General features: G+C 38.1%; 1 protein-coding gene across 1 annotated transcript; it reads right to left on the bottom strand.

The window, feature by feature from the left end:
• Positions 1 to 12,471: 12,471 nt before the first annotated feature.
• Positions 12,472 to 17,892, bottom strand: LOC149786906 (uncharacterized). The gene is made up of 2 exons (XM_089977431.1): positions 13,649 to 17,892; positions 12,472 to 12,853 (listed from the first exon to the last, which is right to left on the bottom strand). The coding sequence occupies exon 1, from the start codon at positions 17,890 to 17,892 to the stop codon at positions 14,251 to 14,253; it is 3,642 nt and encodes a 1,213-aa protein (XP_089833557.1). The 3' UTR covers positions 12,472 to 12,853; positions 13,649 to 14,250.
• Positions 17,893 to 25,240: the final 7,348 nt, after the last annotated feature.

Here is a 25,240-nt window from a genome sequence, read left to right as displayed (position 1 = left end):
ACCTGACAGAGGCTTTGTCGATTGTCGTATCGACACCAAAGAGTTCTTCTTCTCTTTCCGAAGAAGCAGACCTATCGCCAGAAAGTCTATCCTCAGAGGACATCGCATTCTTAGAAACTAAAAAAGAATGCTATAGCAAAACAAAAAAACAGCCCTTTTCAGGGCTACCCAATACTCTAGAAAAGAAATAACGATCGATTTGCCAATGTGTGTAGGTAGAGTAGTGTGAAAATAAACACTAACTCTTTCTTAAAAAATGTGAGGGTATGTGTTTGTGTGTTTGTGTGTTTGTGTTTGTAAGTGATAAAGTAGGTTGGTGTGGATAGTAGATTAAAATGATGTTTGTTTTTTTTTGGGCTGTTTGAGGTGTATATTTGGGGTTAGATTGGATTGCCTTGCATATGTGGATAGTCTATTGAAGTGATTTATAAAAAATTTTACAATAGTGATGGGTAGCATAAAAATGTGAGTGAGTGTTTCTTTTAGGTCGGCGCGTTGTTGTTGTTTTTTTTTTTTGGTCATGATCTAGGTAAGATCAATTTTATGTTATTAGGGGATGTTTTCCATCACGTCCGCGCTTTCACTATAAATTGAAACTCGCTGGGCAGTCTAGCTACCCTTGTTGATTGATCAACACAGCCAGAAGAATGAATAGCAGAATAGTGAAACTGTTAGAACTCCAGATGCACCTGGAATATGTCAGGCGCATAGTAAACGAACTATCAGCGGAGGCTATAGTAGAAGAAGCAAGAGTAAAGAAGGAAGAGGAGGAGAGAAGAGAGAGGGAAGAAGAGGAAAAGAAAAGAGAAGAGAGGATGTCGTTCAATATTCCCGAGACAGAGGATTGGGGTGTTGAAGCGAATCATCCTCCCTCTGTGCTCCCCAGAAGAAAGGTGAAAGAAGACTGGGGAAGAAGATGCGTGTGTGGCGCCAGGCCAGGAAGGTGCAACCATTAGATAGGTGCATCAGGAGTTCAAAAAACAGCCCTTTTCAGGGCTACCCAATACTCTAGAAAAGAAATAACGATCGATTTGCCAATGTGTGTAGGTAGAGTAGTGTGAAAATAAACACTAACTCTTTATTAAAAAATGTGAGGGTATGTGTTTGTGTGTTTGTGTTTGTAAGAGCTCAGGTATGTTTGTGTGAATAGTAGATTATGGGTTTCTTAGCGTATGTGAAGAGTATAGTTAGGGTTTTATTATATGAAATGAGAAAGTGGGGATGTTTTCCTTCACGTCCGCGCGTTGTTGGGTCATGATCTAGGTAAGATAGATTTTATGTTTTTTAGGGGGATGTTTTCCTTCACGTTCGCGCTTTCACTATAAGAACCCACAGTGTTAGTTGTTCAAACCATTCTGCAAAGAATAAAAAGAAGATGGCGTCAAACCAAATGGACAAAATACAAACCTTACAAGACGTTTTAGACAACTTAGGAATAATGGAACAGATGCTAATAAGACTCGTTGAAGACCATTATTCCTATAGTCCCCATCGTGTAAAGATGGAAATTAACAACTTAAGAAAAGCAAAGGACAAGATTAGTGGTGCGATGAAGGAAATAAAGGAGGAGAAGGAGGATGAAGAGGAAAAGATAAGAATAAGAAAATGGAACGAAAAAATTGAAAAAGAAGAAGAAAATGAGAAAAGGAAGAAAGAAGAGGAGGAAGAGAAGAAAGAAGAGGAGGAAAAAAAAAAGAAGAGAAAGAGTGTTGGAGATAAAATAAGAAGTTGGTGGAGGAAAAGAAGAAATTAGAAGCAGAAGAAAACCCAAAGGCCCTTTTCAGGGCCAGCCATATATCTCGAAAAGAGATAGCCTTTCAATTGCCTACCCCTTTTTTTAAAAAAAAAAATCCCATGTTCCATTCCCCTTGTCCCTAAACAAGCCCAAACTCTATTCCCCATGTTAAATTCCCCTTGTACGTAAAGTGGCCCACAATTTATTCCCATGTTAATTCCCCTTGTACGTAGATTTGCCCACGATTTTTCTCCATGTTAAATTCCCATTGTACGTAGATTTGCCCAAGGGGGTCTGTAATGCTAATTCCCATTATACGTAGGGTGCCCCCCTTCACTACTGTGATGTCTAGCACTGGGGCATCATGCCGCAGACATGTAGCATGATGTCCCACCCAGTCACATTATCCTGACATCAGGCCGACCAGTCCTAACACTAACCTCTTAAGGCTGAGCCACTAGCGAGTCAGCTGTTAGTACCATTTTTTTTAAGCCTTTGGATCACTAAGTTGTAACCCTAGATGCCTTATGATAACGTTAGAATGAGAAACTAGTGTGTGTGTAGTGTGAGAAAATAGTGTGCATGCAGTTTCTGTTTGACGTAGTTGTAATCTAGCCATTAAAGTAGTTAGACCAAACCATGTTTTGTGTTACTGAGCAAAACATAACACATAACATGGTATCAGAAGTGAATTTTGGAATATGGTTGGTTGGATTTATATCATTAAGAATATTTGAATTTGAAGAAAAGCATAAAACTCGTTTTAGTGGGAGTTGTGGTAATATACGGTATTAACATTCTGTATTAACATTCTGCTGCTACAAATGGTCTGACAGTTACTGGTCACCAGAGTTTCCAGAACAAACATGCCTACCCTTTAGACACATACTATTAATTGGTAACAGCCATATCAAGTGGAAAATTCAAAATGGCCACAGGACAGATAGTTGTGCTATTCCAGGTGGATTTACAAGTCACCAAACATATGATATGCTCTGGATATATAATGTACATGTCACCAAAAGAACCCTTCAGCCGATGGTAGCTGCACAGCCATGAGAAACACCAGTAAGTGTATAAAATATAAACCGATGTGTGCAGCCATATTTGCATGCAGATAATTGGAGCTTTTAATGAATAGGTGGTATCAGCCCTTACCCGAAAATCAACATCATCATGGGTGAAGGTCTGATATTGATCAGCCTAACCTGATGTCAGCTCCAGGCTCGAACATTAGTGTGAGAAACTAGCGTGCGTGTGTTTTCTCTGTTTTCAGTCATTTGTAATCTAGCCATTAAAGTAGTGAGACCAAACCGTGTTTTGTGTTATTTAGCCAAACAACAAATTTGGCCTGTCATGCATATGCATATAAATTGTGCATGTCTCGGATATGCATGTATATTTGCCATATAATGGATATGCCTGTAAATTGGCATATCATGGATCTTCCTGTAAATTTGGCATATCCTGGATATGTATGTAAATTTGGCTTGTCATGCATATGCATGTAAATTTGCATGCCTTGAATATGCATGTAAATTTGGCACATCATGCGTATGCACATGAATTTGGCATGATGTGGATATTCATATCAATTTGGCATGTCATGGATATGTATGTAACTTTGGCATGTCATGGGTATGCAAATTTGGTATCTCAGGAATATGCATATTCACTTGGAATGTTGGAGATATGCATATTCATTTGGCTTGTTGGGGATATGTAAGTAAATTTGGCATGCATAGATATGTATGCAACTTTGGTATGTCATGGATATGCATATAGATTTGGTATGATTGTGGCATGTACTCTAATCAATATAGCATACTGAATATTTGTCAAGTTGTAGAATTCAGTTCAGCATGACATGATTACACATATGGGACATGGACGATGGAACAGTACATATTCTTATAGTAAAGTAGGCGATGGAACAGTACATATTCTCATAGTAAAGTAGGCATAGGAACAGTACATATTCTCATAGTAAAGTAGGCAATGGAACAGTACATATTCTCATAGTAAAGTAGGCATAGGAACAGTACATATTCTCATAGTAAAGTAGGCATAGGAACAGTACATATTCTCATAGTAAAGTAGGCATAGGAACAGTACACATTCTCATAGCAAAGTAGGCATAGGAACAGTACATATTCTCATAGTAAAGTAATTATAGGAACAGTACATATTCTCATAGTAAAGTAGGAGATGGAACAGTACATATTCTCATAGTAAAGTAGGCATAGGAACAGTACATATTCTCATAGTAAAGTAGGCATAGGAACAGTACATATTCTCATAGTAAAGTAATTATAGGAACAGTACATATTCTCATAGTAAAGTAGGAGATGGAACAGTACATATTCTCATAGTAAAGTAGGCATAGGAACAGTACATATTCTCATAGTAAAGTAGGCATAGGAACAGTACATATTCTCATAGTAAAGTAGGCAATGGAACAGTACATATTCTCATAGTAAAGTAGGCAATTGAACAGTACATATTCTCATAGTAAAGTAGGCAATGGAACAGTACATATTCTCATAGTAAAGTGTTGTCCAGCATAAACAAGTAGGATATTTTTCTCCAGCAAATAAGGGATTCCCCTTCAACTCTGACCACAAGTTTAAACAGTTGATGTTTTATCTAGCATCACTATTTCTTCTGTATTATTACATTGACATTATCCTTGGGTTGGTATAACTTTTGTATTCAAGGTAATAAGTACAAACAATGACAATTATTCATGTTTGTTGAAGATTGAAGTCAATCATCAGTTGGTTTAATTTTGAGCAATTTTGAAAACACACAATGAGCTAGAATTCAAGGGTCAGGTCATTATAAAAGTAATCTCTTTTATTTAATTATTGCTGCATTGACAACCAGATCACCATAAATATTTACCTTTCCACTTCAGCTACAACTTTCATGTACATAAACTATTTTTGTGAAATTTTCAGTAATGTTACGTGAAGTGCCATAAGGAAAATCCCTCTGAATTGACATGCTTGGATTTGTTTGGAAATAACAGAAACTTTCCGTTCTACCAAGATCTTGTGTGAAAAAGGTAAAAAAAAAACCTCCCAGCCTGACTGGGTTATATGGGGACCAACATAAATTTGGATCGGCTTGTGTTGGACTGAAAAATGTTCATTGAGACCATGTACTTGTACACATGTCCTATCTACCAGGAAGACTTGAATAGGCTCCATCTTTCTGACCTTAGAAGCCCCTGTTAGGGTCAGCAGGAATTCTTGAACATTTTTTAACTAACTTCCTGTCTTTGTATTTCAGAGGTTGCCATGGATATGGGGCCCAATTCTGCAAATGGTACAAAAATCACATCACTAGTACACATCATGAGCAATGGAAGGTTCACAGACAAATAACTCCAAGAAGATATTGCAGTAGAAAATAGAAGTGATTATCTGTTTCTCAGTAATAATTTTGATGCCCAGGACATGGAGTCCAGTTGGAGTTATACACTTAATTCAGGTACTAATGATTTCATGGAGAAGCTGTTGTCCTCAGAAAAGAATGGATCTGTTATTTTTAGAAACAATTTTATACAGCATGACTATCCATTGCTAGACAATGATATGGCTTCTTCAGATGATTCTCCAACTGAATATGTCCACTCCAGTTCCTTTGATAGATTTTTCCAACCTTCCAATAGACCTGTGAGCAACACAACAAATACCAACTTGGGCAAATGTTCATACAAGTCAAAAATATCTAGTGTTAACCTAACGATTCCAACTCTGTTGCTTGGTCTTGCTTCAGCACCAATAGTTTCCTAAAAAATTAAGGATATTTTGGTTTTAGAGAATCAGACACCCATTCTGAAGTACCTACATTTGCTGCTACCATGAAAAAGAGAACAGCTTTTTTGTCTAATGGATCAGACATGCATTTTGATGAACTTGCATCTGCTTCTGTCATGAATGGGAGAACTGGGAATACCTCTTCAATTTTGTCAAGTAGTTCTGATTCAAGGCATGTTTCAGAGCCACATCCTATACTTGGACATTGGTCAAATGACAGGTCATTTGCAGATAATTTGATTGAAGATGTTGTAAATGAAGAATGTGATGGTGGAAATGTGAGTTTGGCTGTGTGGCGACCATGGTCACAGAAAAATTCAGACTCATTTTACAACAGCACCATATAAATGGTGCATCCTGCAGAACCTGAAAAATCTAGTACTAACATATCAAATCCAAGATTTGGACCCATGAACACCATGTCCTCTTACTTTTCCAGTGAGACCAAGCCTTCAGCCTTGAAAAATAACCGTAGATCTCAGTGGAAAGATTTGCCTGTACCAGATGACAGTGGCTGGAATGATGCTTCATCACATCACAGTTTCATTCCTGTTGATGTGTCTTTTGTCTATCCAGAAGGATGCCATCATCCATTCTGATCAGACAACCTAGAAATGGAGAAGGAACAACGTGTGCATTTTGTAAGAGGAATGTAGGAACTCTAGAATTCTACAGTACCCATGTTGTGAAGGACAACAGGGGTAAAGTGATCTGCCATATTTTGAGGAAGTACGTATAATGTACTTTGTACCAGTGTATAACATATTTGGTATCATTGTATAAAAATTGTCTGCAGTTATACAACACATGGTTGGCTTGGGCCCACTTTTACATTTGTGATCGACCTTTTCTGTCTTTTTGTTGTTGTTTGTTTTAATTTTGCTATTGTAGGAATGAAATTCTTGTTATCACAGTTGCATAGCAACCACTTTGTGAAAGCCGTTAAAATGTGGTAGCAACTTGATATACATGTTTGTCTAAAATTTTACCATATTTCTACACTTGGATTATTTCTTCAAGTTCATTAGGAAAAAGCACTTTGTTCTGATTTCAATCAAGATGAGATTTAGATTTAAGCATTTAAAAATTTGTCCCTTGGACCACATTTAATATGACTCTTTGCATGTAAAATTGATACATGAATAATTGAGGTAAAAAATCTGGTCATTGGGCATTTTAGAACCGTAAAGGAGGAGAACGTCTTGTTATAGTTTTACAGCTAACATCATTTATTTTCTATGATTTTAAATTGACAATAAATGTTGTAAATACCTTGGAATGGGGATGTGTTTTAAATATGGTATGAATATTCTTTGCAAATTTGCACTTTAACTTGGTGGACAGTTTAAATTGCACATTTCAAACACCTTCACGAGAAGGGGGATTGTTAATTTAGATTGACTATGAATAGTTTGCACTCTTTAATGGGGTAGTATTTTAAATTTGCTGGGACTATTTTCAACTCTTTAATATGGGTTATTTGATCTTTGCCTTTGAAAGATAAACCAAAAGGAACACAACTTGTTATTTGAGTTGTTAAATATTGCAGACTTTTAAACACATGTTGATATGTGTCTCATGAATAAAATAAAACCACGTGTATAAAAATTGTGCCACTGTGCTCCATATTTTAGATGATAAACTTGCTGAAAAATAAATTGAAAGTTTATCAGGTTGATATTTAAATTGAAGTCTTCTGGGCTTTTTACCCATCTTTTAATCAAATCAAAACTCTGAAACTGGGGTTTGATTTTTCACAACTGGACAGGTTGTTACACATACTAAAACTGACCAGTCTGATTAAATTGTAGACCTGTAATATAACATTGATCTGGCAGACACTGATACAAGGTCTTTGCACTTTTGACCAGTGTAATCGCCACTCAAATTACAGTTTCACAGGTATGAAAATTACAACTTTATTTAGAAATTAATATTTCCAATGATAATTCTTGCTGACACAAATGCAGTACTAGTGATACATTGCTTAAAATATACGGACTATGAATTCCAGAATATATGAACCAGGAATTCCAAAATATATGGACCATGAATTCCAAATTATATGGACCAGGAATTCCAAAATATGTGGACCAGAAATTCCAATATATATGGACCATGAATTCCAAATTATATGGACCAGGAATTCCAAAATATGTGGACCAGGAATTCCAAAATATGTGGACCAGAAATTCCAATATATATGGACCATGAATTCCAAATTATATGGACCAGGAATTCCAAAATATGTGGACCAGAAGTTCCAATATATATGGACCAGGAATTTCAAAATATATTATACCATGAATTCCAAAATATATGGACCAGAAATTCCAATATATATGGACCATGAATTCCAAAATATATGGACCAGGAATTCCAAAATATGTGGACCAGAAATTCCAATATATATGGACCATGAATTCCAAATTATATGGACCAGGAATTCCAAAATATGTGGACCAGGAATTCCAAAATATGTGGACCAGAAATTCCAATATATATGGACCATGAATTCCAAATTATATGGACCAGGAATTCCAAAATATGTGGACCAGAAGTTCCAATATATATGGACCAGGAATTTCAAAATATATTATACCATGAATTCCAAAATATATGGACCAGAAATTCCAATATATATGAACCATGAATTCCAAAATATATGGACCAGGAATTCCAAAATATGTGGACCAGAAATTCCAATATATATGGACCATGAATTCCAAATATGTGGACCAGGAATTCCAAAATATGTGGACCAGAAGTTCCAATATATATGGACCAGGAATTTCAAAATATATTATACCATGAATTCCAAAATATATGGACCAGAAATTCCAATATATATGGACCATGAATTCCAAAATATATGGACCAGGAATTCCAAAATATGTGGACCAGAAATTCCAATATATATGGACCATGAATTCCAAATATGTGGACCAGGAATTCCAAAATATGTGGACCAGAAGTTCCAATATATATGGACCAGGAATTTCAAAATATATTATACCATGAATTCCAAAATATATGGACCAGAAATTCCAAATTATGTGGACCATGAATTCCAAAGATCAGCAGAACGTGATCTATTGTCAGAGTCTACTTGCTGTAAATAGTTCTTGATTTTAATCTGATTGCAAAAAATTGGATTTTTATTAAAGCTTAAAGTTTTTGTGGAGTACCTTTTTTACAAGCACAAATGAAATGCAACCTAAGCAGCTTTTAAAAATGACAGTCGGCTTGAATTACTTGTTGGATTGAAAATGATGTTTTAATCAATTGATTTAAAAAAATAATACCAAAATGTAATTCAGAACTTCAGTTTTTTGCTTATAGGTTGCGATTACTTTAAATTGATTATTATTTACATCACTGTTTAATGTCAACAGACTCTCACTATTTGCAGTGAAAAGAAATAGAAGTCAGAATTTTGGGACTGCCAACAGTTGTTGAAAAGCTGCAACATTTGTCACTAAAGGAAAAAAAAAAAAAAAACCCATTTTCCAAATAGTTCATTATTTCCATTGGAAAATAAATTTAAAAATGGTACTTTTACATTCCACTTCATAAAATCAGCCTTGAATAGCAATAAAGTAAGTATTATTTGTTTAGATAAAATGATGTGCTGTAATTAACACTGACAAGTTGTTCCAGTTACAATGTCATACTGAGTGAAACTCTATGTGACCAAAAACAATGTATAAAATTAAAAAAGAGGTCACATGATAGTGATTATTTGACATCTCACAACAGCAATAGCCAATCACCGAAATGATACTGATGAATGATGTTCTAGTATGTGCATTGACTTTCATTACATTATATGATATATACATATTTATCTTGCAATAATTTTAGTTTTAGTTTTAACTTTAACTCTGTTAACTTTCATTTTCTTAGAAAGTCATATTCATAAAAAATGTATTTTTTGCCTTCCCAAACTCTAATTACTAGGAGTTGAACACATCAGTCAAGAAATATGTAATCTTAAAAATAACTACCAAGTAGTGACTGATATCTTTAACAAAGACCATACAAGACATGTTAATGCACTTTTAAATATCTTCTCCATTTATTTTTGAATCATTAAAGGTCTCTCATCAGGGTTTTTGTTTAAACTTGTATTTAGCTCTACTGGTCAGAGACCATATGAATTTGTGGGATGGTCAGTCATCTGGCAGTCCACTAGCACAAATTTGGTATTGCTACTCCTTTTAGACTGCCTATAGGATTGTCATAATAGTAGGCACTCATATGTATCCAATGGTCTAGTTGGACCTAAATGAAAATAATGCCACTTGGACATCCAAGATGGTGTTTTTACTAAAGGACTTCTATCCAGTTTGCTGTAATAAAACAGGGCCAATATGACCACCACAGTAATTAGCTTGAAACTCTTAATAAAACAGGGCCAATATGACTACCACAGTAATTAGCTTGAAACTCTTAATAAAACAAAGCCAATATGACTACCACAGTAATTAGCTTGAAACTCTTTAAAAAAAACTGGGCCAGTATGACCACCACAGTAATTAGCTTGAAACTCTTAATAAAACAGGGCCAATATGACTAACACAGTAATTAGCTTGAAACTCTTAATAAAACAGGGCCAATATGACTACCACAGTAGTTAGCTTGAAACTATTAATAAAAACTGGGCCAATATGACCACCACAGTAATTAGCTTGAAACTCTTAATAAAACAGGGCCAATATCACTACCACAGTAATTAGCTTGAAACTCTTAATAAAACAGGGCCAATATCACTACCACAGTAATTAGCTTTAAACTCTTAATAAAACAGGGACAATATCACTATCACAGTAATTAGCTTGAAACTCTTAATAAAACAGGGCCAATATGACTACCACAGTAATTAGCTTGAAACTCTTAATAAAACAGGGCCAATATGACTACCACAGTAATCAGCTTGAAACTCTTAACAAAACAGGGCATCTGGGTATCTTGTAAATAAGGGAATTTATACAAAAATAACACAGCTTCATTGGAAAAAGATCTTTATTGTCAATTATTCCAAATACAATTTTTAAACAACTATACAGCCATAAACAACACCATACCCCCAATTTTTCACAATCTCCAGTGTCAATTTGTTTGAAATGCTTTGCTAAATTGCACCCCTTGCATGTAGTGCATTCCACATATTTGTTGTATCTGTTTATAATACCAGTGGAGAACTACATTTTGAACTGTAATCTTTTGGACAAGATGATGAAAATAGAATCAATTTTCCTAAGACATTGCATTTATTGTTGGATACAGTGCAGGTCTCAAATTGCAGACGTTGTCACTTGATACCACTAAACACTACCAAACATGACTAGTCGGCATTTTATTGATTCCACTAGACACTACAAAACATGACTAGTCAGCATTTTATTGATTCCACTTGTTACTGCATACTGATTTTAAAATGCACATGCATATTTTATTGGTTTCATCTTACCCATGTTTGAATTTATTTGTGAACACCTTTATTTAAGTTCTTTTTTGCTTTCTTATAGCATATATAATTTTTGAATTTTTTGGGGGTCAGAGTTCTCTTGCCAAAATTGGTTGCTTTATTATCCACAAATATAGCATACATAATTTTTTTATGTTTTTTGACAGTATATTCTGGTCAAAATCTATTGCTTTATTATCCACAAATACATAATGCATAATTTTTGAATTTTTTAGGGTCAGTATTTTCTGTCAAAAATCTATAATTTAAGTTCATATACAGCATATGTGCATCAAGATACAGAAAGCATAAATTGTACATTTTTAAAAAATTTGTTTTCTTTAAGAATGGTGGACTTGATACATTTTTAATTTTAAAAACTTCTAGCTTATATTTGTAGGCTTATTTTTTTTCTTCTGTTTCTGACAAATTCCATTGTTAAATTATATATGGATGTCTACATTTGTTTTGAATTTAGTCTCTCTTTAGTCCATGAAAATTTTTCAGTCTCATTTTTTATAATGTTGGAATTAAGGAAAATTTTATGGAAACCAAGTTATGTGAATCCATTTTTTTAGCTGTATTACTAGAAGATTTGCTGTGAACCTTCACACAACATATTCATCGCAAGATCTAGTTCACACAACATATTCATCCCAAGATCTAGTTCACACAACATATTCATCCCAAGATCTAGTTCACACAACATATTCATCCCATGGTCTAGTCCGCACAACATATTCATCCCACGGTCTAGTTCACACAACATATTCATCCCAAGGTCTAGTTCACACAACATATTCATCCCATGGTCTAGTTCACACAACATATTCATCCCAAGATCTAGTTCATCCTCTGTGAAAATGGAACTTCTCAGACATCAGATCAATTGCAGCTATCTTGAAAATCTTGCCACTGCTACTCCTGAAATGATGATCATCACAAAAAAAGTTTTTTTTTTATGTCTCAGTCCTTAATACAATTTTGCAGATCAGACATCCAATATGGCCACTGTCTTGAATTTTTTTTTTACCACTCCTCAGGAAATGAAAGTCATATTGATGTGGGGTTTTCATTGTTTCTTTTAATCAAGTTGGTCATAAATGAATATGATACAGATTAGACATTTAATATGGACAACATCTTGCTATTGCATCTCCTTTTGGGGCTTTTGAAGAAAAGGCTAATTATAGTGTCCGGTTGTTACTATATGAAAATGGCACCAATCTGTCATTCAGTATGTCTGTCATTGTGGGGGTGTAGTGGTTGTCTAGGGGTGGGGTTCTTCTTATAGACTTTAACGAATTATGAGAAGTTCCCCTGGTCCTTATTCAGAAGGTTAATTCTGGACACTATATTATTTATTGACTAAATATATTTATGGCTACGAGCCCCCAGTCAGCAATGCCGACAGTTAAATTAAAAGAAATACAAAGATGAAATTTAAACAATAACAATTTAATAAATGAAATTTAAAAGAATTTAAAGTAATCAATGTCTCTCTTTCACCCAATGATCCCTTTGATCATCATTTGAGTTCACAGTGTGAGGAGATTTTTCCCTTCTTGAGTGCTACTCATCTAAATCTCTTCGTTCCCTCGTCTTTCTCTCCTTTCGTGATCTCCACTTCCGCTTCCTCTTCTATTATCCTTGTTCCTTGCCGTTATCTTGACTTCCGGTTCCTCTTCTAGTATCCGGAACCCTTGACGGTATCCCTTGAGGTCACCCGAAATTCACTCGGTATCTCTCACCGTCACCCGAAATTCTCTGAACTTCTCTCGTCCCCCGAAATTCTCTGAGATTCTTTCGTCCCCCGAAAGCTTCCTGTTGAAAGGTATAATGCATTAGCATAGGGTTATAAAAATCTTCCCTCACACTACGTCACTGAACTGAACCATCAGTTTAAGGCGGGACATTTGGGTCGCGCATGCGCACACATCGAAATTCCCATACACTTCCGCCGCTTACAAAAATGGCGCCATAACACAATCACACAAAGGATTCAAATATCTACATACTGAGCCCTATCAGTATATACATACAAAATATTTCAAATATGATTGTACTAAAATATTACTACGATTAGTAATATGACTATCTATATATTTATATATATTTATATATTTCCTACACAAGCGTACCAAATCCACAATATTCACATTCAAATGGTGATAAACGGCAATCCGTTACTCAATGGCAAAATCTATCATTACGTAAACAAATTTCTTGTCTACCAAAATATAACTACGCAAAGAAATATTAATTCTTATAGCGGCTAGCGAGCAATACAATTCTTCACAAATACAAATCGTCCTTTCAAAAGGGCGTAAACGTAATAATCCACGAAATAATATGCACACATATTACTAGCGAAAGAAGAGAACATTTTCGCCTCACAAAATAAGGTGTACATAGTAACATTATGAATAATGATGCAACGAATCAACATCGTAATCAATCGTAAACAAAAGTACTAGCTAAAGTCATGAAAAAAATGCAAAATATTAAGGTCATAATTAACTATTCATACTTCAATACAAGTAAAATGTATACATACGACAAATTCTCTTCAATTAACAGCAGTCGTATCAAGCAGAATCAACGTAACATCAAACTTACCTGATCGAAGCTATTTCATGAATTTCCTAAATTCCGCCAATTTTTACGAATGGCTAACGGAGTGTGTGTCACTGCGACTCTTAAACACCAACTGACGAATTTCAGGCTTGTACAAGTCTTATTCCAGCTTCTCGAATCAAGTCCCACCTACAACGCATCCCGATTGGATGGCGACGGACTCTGGTCATTTGATCGAACTGTCAATCATAAAAATGTCAGTCTGTGTGTCCCCATGTACTGTCCAGCCTACCATTGTCGGCTTCCGGCTCTTTGAAGTTGTCTACGTCACGTGTTCCCATGTAGAAAGATTCCCGCCAGATTTCCACTCAAGAGCTCAAACAAAGACTGGGTTACGTAAGAGGATTAGCCAACTTAGGCACTTGGAAAAACAAAGCTTACCTGGCTCCACTTACAGACTTATAAATACATGTATAATACAAGGGGTTGGGGTAAAACATCACATCCCCCCACGCTTGAGAATAAAATCAGGATTTTATTCACTCAAACTAAAAAAGCAAAAGTGTTACACGATATAAAGAACAAAATCAGCAAAATGAACTAAATGCTAAACTGAGTATGAACACGAAAATATAACAAATGATCTATATCATTTCGGCGCTTCTACTCATGAAATCTGCGCCTACGTTTTCAGATCCTTTCACGTATCTGATCTGCATCTGGTACTGCTGTAAAAACAGCGACCATCGCATCAATCGACCATTGGACAACTTTGCCTGCGCCAGATAGGCGAGTGGTTGGTGGTCGGTCTCCAATATGAACTTACGTCCATATAGGTATCGCTCGAACCGTGATATGCCGAACACGATTCCGAGACATTCTCTCTCCGATACTGAGTAATTCTTCTCGGCAGCAGACAACTTCCGGCTGCCGTATGCGACAGGAAAAAGCGTCTTGTCATGCTCCTGGAGCAGTACTGCTCCCAGTCCCGTGTCGCATGCATCGGTGCGCAGAACGAATTCTTTATCCAAGTCCGGTAGACGAACAACTGCGTCGGATGTAAGTCTATCCTTTAGCGTTTGGAATGCGTGCTCACACGCATCTGTCCAAACGAACTTACTCGGGGTCCGTTTCTTGGTTAGGTCAGACAACGGGCCCGCAATCGCGCTGAAATTAGCGACATACCTCCGGTAATATCCGGCCAGTCCCAGGAATGACCTCACTTCCGTTTTCGTGGTGGGGCGTGCGGCGTTTCTCAACTGCTCCACCTTCGACTTCTCTGGAGACAGCGTGCCTTGGCTCAGGGTATGTCCTAAATAGTCTAATGTCCTGAAACCAAGGTGACATTTGGAAGGGCGGGCTGTCAAGCCCTCCTGACGTAGCCGCTCCAAAACGTCAGCTAACAGAGCGAGGTGTTCACCCCATGTCTCTGTAGCTAACAAGAGGTCATCCATGAAGTTGTGGACACCCCTATCGCGCAAGGGCTCCAACAACTTCCGCATCATTCTGGTAAAGACGCTGGGCGCGTTTTGTACCCCGAACGGCATCACCAACCATTGGTATGTCCCGTCGGGAGTAGCAAAAGCAAGCTTCGGTCGGTCTTCTTTCCTTACCGGAATTTGCCAATACCCCTTGGACAAATCCAGTTTGGAAAAATATTTCGCTTTCGAGACCGAAGCGAAGATATGTTCGGGGTCAGGTAGCATTTCAACTTGAAATTCTGTCACCTGATTCAGCTTCCGGTAGTCGACGCAGAACCGATGGGTGCCGTCCTTCTTCTGCACTAAGACTACTGGTGAGCTGTACGGAGAGTCGGCAGGTTCGATTACTCCCAGAGCAATCATCTGCTCGATTTCTTCCCTTACAACTTGTCGTTTCGCGTGGGGCAAGGGGTAGGGTTTACGCTGAACTGGTCGGTCGTCCACCATCTTTAACCCGAACTCGACAAGCGTCGTCCTCCCGGGTTTTTCTGTTAGCACGTCGGAATATCCGGCCAGCAAGGTCTCTATCTCGTTCCGCTGCCCTTCAGTTAACATGGGGTCACACTCCACGTCCGACGGAGTCTCGGCCCTCGTTAATGGACAGCTCGGGACAGTGTTAGCACCTTCCGTATCGCCTTCGATATCCTCGGTGACTATCGCTGCGACAACAAAATCGCTGGCGGTCTCCCTTTCCCGGTACCTCTTGAGCAAATTGGCATGGTACAATTTCTCTTTCGTCGGTAGCTGTATCCGGTAGGTTTGACCTCCGACCTTCTTGGTGACGACGTATGGACCCCTCCAGGAAACTTGCAACTTGTTGTGTTCCTGGGGCAACAACAACAACACTTTGTCCCCTACCTCAAACTGACGTGGTTTTGCGCGCTTATTGTAATTTTTCGCCTGTTGCGCCCTAGCTCGTTTGAGATTTTCTTGCGCGAGAGAACAAACCTCTTCCAGTTTGTTGCGCAAGTCCGCGACGTACTGGTAGGTAGTGCGTACTTCCTCTACAGCGTGGTCGTCTGTCCACAGCTGTCTCAGTACGGCGATTGGGCCGCGTACGGTTCTCCCGTACAAGAGTTCAAAGGGAGAGAACCCCAAACTCGCTTGCGGTACTTCCCGGTATGCAAAAAGCATGGCCGGAATATACCGGTCCCAATCCTTGGGGCGGCCTTCGCACAATTTCTTGAGCGTGTTTTTCAAGGTCCCATTAAACCGTTCGACCAATCCGTTACATTGGGGGTGATACGGTGTAGTCGTGAGGTGTTTAATCGACATGAGACGATTCACCTCCGCCATCACACGACTCATAAATTGTGTTCCTTGATCGGTCAAGATCTCGTCGGGCACTCCGACTCTTGACCAGATCGCAAACAGAGCTTCCGCGACGGTTTCCGTGTCAATGTTACGCAACGCAACGGCCTCCGGATAGCGTGTAGCATAATCGACAACCGTTAAAATATATCGATTTCCGTGCGCAGACGCGGGTTTTATCGGTCCGATTAAATCCATGGCAACACGTCTAAATGGTTCATCGATAAGGGGCGTACTCCCCAAAGGGATGGGTCGCTGATCCGTTTTCGGTGCCATTCTCTGGCATTTGTCACAGGAGAGACAGAACCGTTTTACGTCTCCCTGGACCCCTGGCCAGTAAAACTCTTTTACAAGACGGTCACGCGTCTTAGCAATTCCCATGTGTCCACCCATGAGACTCTCGTGTGCAAGTTTCAGTACTTCGCAACGCTTTTCCTTTGGCACGACGACTTGCTTGAAGTGTTCGTTGTGTTTCCTGGCGTGGCGATACAAGATTCCCTTCTTGTAGACAAACTTCACCGCGCCGTTCGGAGTTTCCCTTTCTGTTCCCGCTTCTGCGTGTTTGTGCAACTGCGCCAGAGTTGCGTCTTCCTGTTGCAGCTTCCTTAACTCCGCTGGAATAACATTACTAACCGGTGTCGATGTAACTTGGATTGGCTTTTGTTTCGGCTGTCGACTCATGGCCCTGGTTTCAACAGCACTCACTGGCATAGGTGTGCAGGTTTCGGGGTTCGGCTGGGGTAACACATAACGGCAACCCAATATGACGTCATGTGATAGCCCCTCCAAGCAAGCAGCTTCAATTTTCCCCTTCACGTATGGTGAATCGAGGTCAATGACAGCTACTGGTAATGAGTCACGCGCGCAGTTCGCGTACTGAACTTCTATTACCTCCCCTGTATAGTCCTCCGGCTTGACATATTTCTTGTCGACAAGCGCGGGGACGCTGCACCCAGTGTCATACAAGATGGTGGCGCCTTCACCATTGACAGTTGCGGCCGCAAGGTTGGCTGGGTTGCGACTCGCTTCCGGCACACATTCCTTCTTAGCTACGACATTCACCTGGGTCTGCCTGCCCTTGGGACAGTCCCTGGCAAAATGCCCCAGGCGCTTGCAATTAAAACATGTCGGCGGCCCTCGCCGACTTGCAAGTCCTGGTTTCGTGGGTGAGGCCTGTCCAGGTCGATAGGCGGCAGCCCTACCTGTAGGTGCCCCTCCGACCTTCCCGTCGCCCTGACGGTTACGGACAGCCGGCTCAACCTCCCCCATACGACGCGACTCAGAGGGTCGGGGTCGGTCAGCAACCCCGGAACCTCCACTCTTCGAGTGCGCCTGCTCGTATCGCTCCGCCATGTTAGCGATCTCTTCGAGCGTCCGGTGTTCTCTTTCTGCTAAGAAAACTGTCAACTCGCGACGGTAAGTACCCAGGACATGTTCCTTGAGTATTACCTCGCGTAGCCCTTCGTACGTGCGTTCGACTTCGGCCATTTTCATCCACTTCTCAAATAAACCTCGAACACGGTTGTGGAATTGAGAGTGGGTCTCTGTTACCTTTTTCACCGAGTCCCGGAAAAGTTTCCGGTAAGTCTCGGCGGTCAGCCGATAATGGCAGAGAAGCGCCTTCTTGAGGGCAGTGTAGTCATCAGCCTCTTCTGCAGTTAAGCCGTGGTAGACTTCCCGAGCTGCACCTTGCAAAAAGGCTGAGACATTAATGGCCCAGTGCTGTTCAGGGACCTGATGAGCGCGTGCGAGTTTCTCAACTGGACGAGAAAATCGTCAATAGCCTCCTCCCTATCATTGAAGCGTGACATGTTGATCTGGACTATCCGGTGGTCGATGAAAGGTCGGCCGGTTGTTCCAGAGCTTGTACTGGCGTCGTCCCGTCCGTTGGTCCTAACTTCAACTCTGACCTTTTCCATCTCCAGAGTGTGAGCGAGTCTGGCTAGCTCCAGCTCTTTCTGGGCGTCTCGGTCCGCTGCTTCTCGGTCCGCGGCTATCTTGGCTTGATCCGCTGCGATCTTGGCTAACTCTTGGTCCGCTGCTATCTTGGCTAGTTCTCTCTGGGCTTCTCTTTCCGCTGCTTTTTCGGCCTTCCATTCCTTGATCCTTTCTTCTATAAAGGTTGCCAGGCGATCTCCCTCGTATCCAAGATCTTCCGACCCCATGGCGCGGTATTCCTTTATCATTTGTCGTTCGGTAGCCATTATACTAATGTAAAGTGATACCTTGTCTCAAAATTCAAACAGTATACAGATATTTGTAATACCAGTTTAAATACTTACCTGTCGACAACAACTAGTTTCGTTCAGGTAAGATATTTGTTCGATATCTGCTTCACACGTACTGCTATGAATGGAAGATCTACAAAGCCTGCACATATGACAATAAAAATACAAGATGAGAAAATCACAAAATTTCAGATACAAAGAATGGAAAATATCTCACACTGTTCACTAATACTTCTACCAATAACTTTAAGTCCCAAAATAATATATATGTCTAATTCATATCCCGGACGAAGCGCCCACACTGTGGGGGTGTAGTGGTTGTCTAGGGGTGGGGTTCTTCTTATAGACTTTAACGAATTATGAGAAGTTCCCCTGGTCCTTATTCAGAAGGTTAATTCTGGACACTATATTATTTATTGACTAAATATATTTATGGCTACGAGCCCCCAGTCAGCAATGCCGACAGTTAAATTAAAAGAAATACAAAGATGAAATTTAAACAATAACAATTTAATAAATGAAATTTAAAAGAATTTAAAGTAATCAATGTCTCTCTTTCACCCAATGATCCCTTTGATCATCATTTGAGTTCACAGTGTGAGGAGATTTTTCCCTTCTTGAGTGCTACTCATCTAAATCTCTTCGTTCCCTCGTCTTTCTCTCCTTTCGTGATCTCCACTTCCGCTTCCTCTTCTATTATCCTTGTTCCTTGCCGTTATCTTGACTTCCGGTTCCTCTTCTAGTATCCGGAACCCTTGACGGTATCCCTTGAGGTCACCCGAAATTCACTCGGTATCTCTCACCGTCACCCGAAATTCTCTGAACTTCTCTCGTCCCCCGAAATTCTCTGAGATTCTTTCGTCCCCCGAAAGCTTCCTGTTGAAAGGTATAATGCATTAGCATAGGGTTATAAAAATCTTCCCTCACACTACGTCACTGAACTGAACCATCAGTTTAAGGCGGGACATTTGGGTCGCGCATGCGCACACATCGAAATTCCCATACACTTCCGCCGCTTACAAAAATGGCGCCATAACACAATCACACAAAGGATTCAAATATCTACATACTGAGCCCTATCAGTATATACATACAAAATATTTCAAATATGATTGTACTAAAATATTACTACGATTAGTAATATGACTATCTATATATTTATATATATTTATATATTTCCTACACAAGCGTACCAAATCCACAATATTCACATTCAAATGGTGATAAACGGCAATCCGTTACTCAATGGCAAAATCTATCATTACGTAAACAAATTTCTTGTCTACCAAAATATAACTACGCAAAGAAATATTAATTCTTATAGCGGCTAGCGAGCAATACAATTCTTCACAAATACAAATCGTCCTTTCAAAAGGGCGTAAACGTAATAATCCACGAAATAATATGCACACATATTACTAGCGAAAGAAGAGAACATTTTCGCCTCACAAAATAAGGTGTACATAGTAACATTATGAATAATGATGCAACGAATCAACATCGTAATCAATCGTAAACAAAAGTACTAGCTAAAGTCATGAAAAAAATGCAAAATATTAAGGTCATAATTAACTATTCATACTTCAATACAAGTAAAATGTATACATACGACAAATTCTCTTCAATTAACAGCAGTCGTATCAAGCAGAATCAACGTAACATCAAACTTACCTGATCGAAGCTATTTCATGAATTTCCTAAATTCCGCCAATTTTTACGAATGGCTAACGGAGTGTGTGTCACTGCGACTCTTAAACACCAACTGACGAATTTCAGGCTTGTACAAGTCTTATTCCAGCTTCTCGAATCAAGTCCCACCTACAACGCATCCCGATTGGATGGCGACGGACTCTGGTCATTTGATCGAACTGTCAATCATAAAAATGTCAGTCTGTGTGTCCCCATGTACTGTCCAGCCTACCATTGTCGGCTTCCGGCTCTTTGAAGTTGTCTACGTCACGTGTTCCCATGTAGAAAGATTCCCGCCAGATTTCCACTCAAGAGCTCAAACAAAGACTGGGTTACGTAAGAGGATTAGCCAACTTAGGCACTTGGAAAAACAAAGCTTACCTGGCTCCACTTACAGACTTATAAATACATGTATAATACAAGGGGTTGGGGTAAAACATCACAGTCATCTTGAAAATCTTGTTATGCATACTTCTCCATAAACAGTAGACAAAGTGACATGGGCTTTGCATCAAATGACTTGATACAGCATCTAGTTGTTCGAAAAAATGGTGCTGAGCTTTAATGCTGTCATGGTGCCCATCTTGCATCTTATTGATACGCTTCCTGAATGGATGGTCACATCAGTCTGTAGTTTTCACTAGAAAACTTTTTGTAATATTTAGTTGGTCATAAATTAAAAAATGTTTGATCTTGCAATTAATATGGCCGCCTTGGTATCCATCTTCAGAATATTCTTGTAGATCAAGAATATTGTTGAGGTTTTCAACACTCGGCACTTATTAATAAGAATGGGCCTCATCTTGGAGGCCTATAAATCCATTTTAACCAGTGGAGTATAAGCTGCTTTGAACAGAGATTTGAATGCAACGTGACTTTGAAGTATTTTATCAACAGGCATGGCAGAGATCTAAATGGGAAATGATTTTTTTAATGATTTAAAAAAAAATTCTACACTTATATTTTTAAACGTGTCACAATTTCATACATATTACATCTGACCTTTTTTGTGCCAGTTTACACATTTTCTACATTTTGACTACAGTATAGGTTTTGTCTTTGTTTTTTGTTTCTTTTAGAAATTATTACAATAAATGTACATTTGTCAATCTTTTATTTGCATATTTAAAATGCAGACTGTGTAAATGTGTTGTCCTATGCCCACATGTTAGAAATGCCTAGACATAGAATAGCATTGTTAGGAATGCCTAGACATAGAATAACATTTTTAGGAATGCCTAGACATGTGATAGCATTGCTATGAATGCCTAGACATATAATAACATTGCTACAAATGCCTAGACATAGAATAACATTGTTAGGAATGCCTAGGTATAGAATAACATTGTTAAGAATGATTAGGCATAGGATAACATTGTTACAAATGCCTAGACATGTAATGCATTGTTATGAATGCCTAGACATATAATAACATTGTTAGGGATGCCTAGGCATAGAATAACATTGTTAAGAATGCTTAGGCATAGGATAACATTGTTATAAATGCCTAGACACAGAATAATTTGTTAGAAATGTCTAGACATATAATAACATTGTTAGAAATGCCTGGGCATTGCATAACATTGTTAGCAATGACTAAACTTCATATTAAATTATTTTAGATAAATTGCTTCTATGGACAGTATTGCAATCTTTTCAGAGTTTGTTTTAAATGTTGGTGTTATTAAAATGATTTCAAGCTTATGTTAAAAATGTGATACAAATATTTTGTAGCATTCTTGACTCTTTAAAAATGGTAATAGATGGTATGCATTTAGAGTTTGTTCAATGTTGCATAATCTTGCCATATTGTCCTTAATGTGTTGGATAAAATTTATTGCAAAGGACACTTGTCAAGTCGGTCCCCTATAGGTGTTGGATAAACTTAACTACAAAGGATACTTGATAAGCCAATCTCATCAGGGTGTTGGATAAACCTAATCACAAAGGACACTTGATAAGTCATTTTCCTCAAGGTGTTGGATAAACTTACTTACAAAGGACACTTGATAAGTCATTCAAGGTGTTGGATAAACTTCATTACAAAGTATGCTTGGTAACTGAATCTCCTCAAGGTGTTGGATCAACCTTATTACAAGGGACGTTTGGTAAATAAGTGAATCTCGTCAAGATGTTGGTGCAACTTATTTATAAGAATATGTGATATGAAAAATATTGGAGGGGACACTTGATCAGTAAGCATATCTGGTCAAGATGTTGGATAAACCTAATTACCAGGAGACCTATGAATATTTGTTAAGTGATCTTGAATTCGATTGTGTGAGCTTCTTCAGTGGGAGACTGAGATTTGATTGGATGTGAATGTGGTAAAGCCACTTTGATTGTCATGGTCTCGGCTTCATTAGAGAGTGACATCTATGCATAATATTGTGAAGTGGGGGGTCATGGTGTCTCAGTAATAGAATTCTAGGCTCACAATCCAAAGGTCAGTTGTCCAGATCCTAATTGGCCAATCCTGTTTCAGCTTTCATGGTGTGAATCTCGGCAAGAACCATTTAAGATCTCATTGCATTCAAACTAAACAGTCATTTATAAACTGTTGAACATGCATCAACCCAACTCAACCCAACTTGCCAGTTACATAGGGACTGTATATATCACGAATTTTCGATAAAACTTAGTATAACGGTTGGGATAATTGAGACCATTTACATGTATAATTGTGTGCACGATGCTCTGCATATAAATTAGCCTTTATTTTAAAAAAACTGACGTCAAAATAGTAACAATTTAAATGATAAAAAGTTTGCAAGCTTGTTTACTTATGATGACCTCTTACGGCATACAAGCCTGATTACTGAAATAGTCAGCTGTTGAGTTGTGTAAATCTGATATGACCAAAGGCTAACTTTGGCCTACTATTTTCATTTATATCAGTTTACTGTATTTGCATTACTTGGTGAATGTATCTGTGACTTTTATGGTGCTTCGTGTGAATTGGTTTGACTTGAGTAATGAAGAATTTTGAAATATTTTGATTTCCCATTTAAAGGCATTTATTTTATATTTCTTTTTGGGTTTGGCGAATATTAGTGACAGTATTTTTGTTTAGTGATTCTGTACTTGTATGCAACAAAAATTGTGTCACTTCACATGGTTGCTTAAACAGGTATAACTAAAATAATTTCATGCAATTGTTCCATCTATACAGGTTTTTTAATGTACATATTGACAATTTTAGCCAATAATATCTATACCTGTACCATTTCTAATGATGAGAATGTAAAATGATAAACAGTAAACACGGGATGATACATTCTGCTTGGGTTTTTTTATGTGAAGGAAAATCAGACTGACTGAATGAATCAAACTTAGGCACATCATAATAAATGAAATTTAATAAGTACATGTACTTATGTGAATCAAGTAAAACATGTTAACATACAAACGTTTCTTTTATTCATGAGGGCGATATTTCTAAATAATATTAAATTCTGTCAGAATGACTTTTGAAGATAATACAGCTTGTATGTTTTAAGATTCTTCATTATTAGCACACGAGATAAGCCCTCGCAGCCAGTGATGATTGGGGAAAATGTGTCACTTGTCTACAAGATGTAAATTAATTGTATTCCTATCATTTAAGAAAGTTCACAGCTTTTTGTCACTGTTTCACATTAATAAAAGCCAGTATCTGTATTGACATGACAAATGGCTTATGCTTATAATGAAACATGACTGGAGAAGCCCAGGGAATAAAAGTAATGGGGAGATTTGAGAAGACATAGAAAATTCTCACATTGAACAAGCAGTGTATCATTTCACATCAAATGACAAACAATACATGTATCACTCTCATCTCATCACGAACAAGTTGTTTAATTTCTTATAACGTCTATTTGTTGAATATCCAAGATGTTTTTTACTTGTTCATATCAATAAAGTTGTTTTGTAGTTAATGTTACAGTTGTCATTTACTCTGGAACATTTTCTCACAAAAATCGAGAACATGTAGGATCTCAGTTTCCAGCCATCTATCCATCCATCAGTCCATAATGGTTCATTACTACTAGGATATATGTACCACATAATTAGTCTAATCGTCACATTCCAGGTCACAACGTCGGATATAATGTTTTCCATTCCGCCTTCATGAGACTGAACTTTTAAAAAAATGAAATTGTTAAATGAAACTTAGAATACTTTTACGTCATCATTAGTCGCGATGTTTGCAACATCATATCATCATCATCATCATCATCTGCTTCTTCGTATTATTATTATTAGTAGTAGTAGCAGTAGTAGTAGTACTAGTATCACAATTATGTTATTTGAACTGTGTAGCAAAACGGGTATCTGTTTTTTTTTGTGTGTGCAAAGTCACGTTCCACGCAATGAAATATGACAGCATCCTGCCCACTTTAATCCATCCAATAAATGAAATAATCAGACTTAAAAATGTACACCCATCTTAGTTTGTTCGCGCAGTTAAACAGTATATGCATTAATCATTTGATCCTGTCACCGATATTTTAAGACAGTTGACCTGTGTGAGAAGGGTGTGGTAAACAAGAAATCAAAAGACAGTCGAGCTGTGTGAGAAGGCTGTGATGAACAAGAAATCAAAAGACAGTCGGGCTGTGTGAGAAGGTTGTGAAGAAAAGGAAATTAAAAGACGGCCGTGCTGTATGAAAGGAATGTAATGAAAAGGAAATTAAAATACGCTTTATATGGTTATTCGCTGTAACAAGAAATCAAAAGACAGTCGAGCTGTGTGAGAAGGCTGTGATGAACAAGAAATCAAAGGACAGTCGGGCTGTGTGAGAAGGTTGTGCAGAAAAGGAAATTAGAAGACGGCCGTGCTGTATGAAAGGAATGTAATGAAAAGGAAATTAAAATACGCTTTATATGGTTATTCGCTGTAACAAAAAATCAAAAGACAGTCGAGCTGTGTGAGAAGGCTG

This window comes from Sinohyriopsis cumingii, chromosome 12 (genome assembly GCF_028554795.1).
Source record: "Sinohyriopsis cumingii isolate HCF-2022 chromosome 12, ASM2855479v2, whole genome shotgun sequence".
In the NCBI taxonomy this organism is placed as follows: domain Eukaryota; kingdom Metazoa; phylum Mollusca; class Bivalvia; order Unionida; family Unionidae; genus Sinohyriopsis; species Sinohyriopsis cumingii.
Note: the sequence above shows the minus strand (reverse complement) of the source record. Positions and strands in the feature narration are given on the sequence as shown.

Excerpts from the sequence above, each read along its gene's own strand:
- LOC149786906 (XM_089977431.1), bottom strand. The coding sequence starts at position 17,892 with ATGAAAATGGCCGAAGTCGAACGCACGTACGAAGGGCTACGCGAGGTA.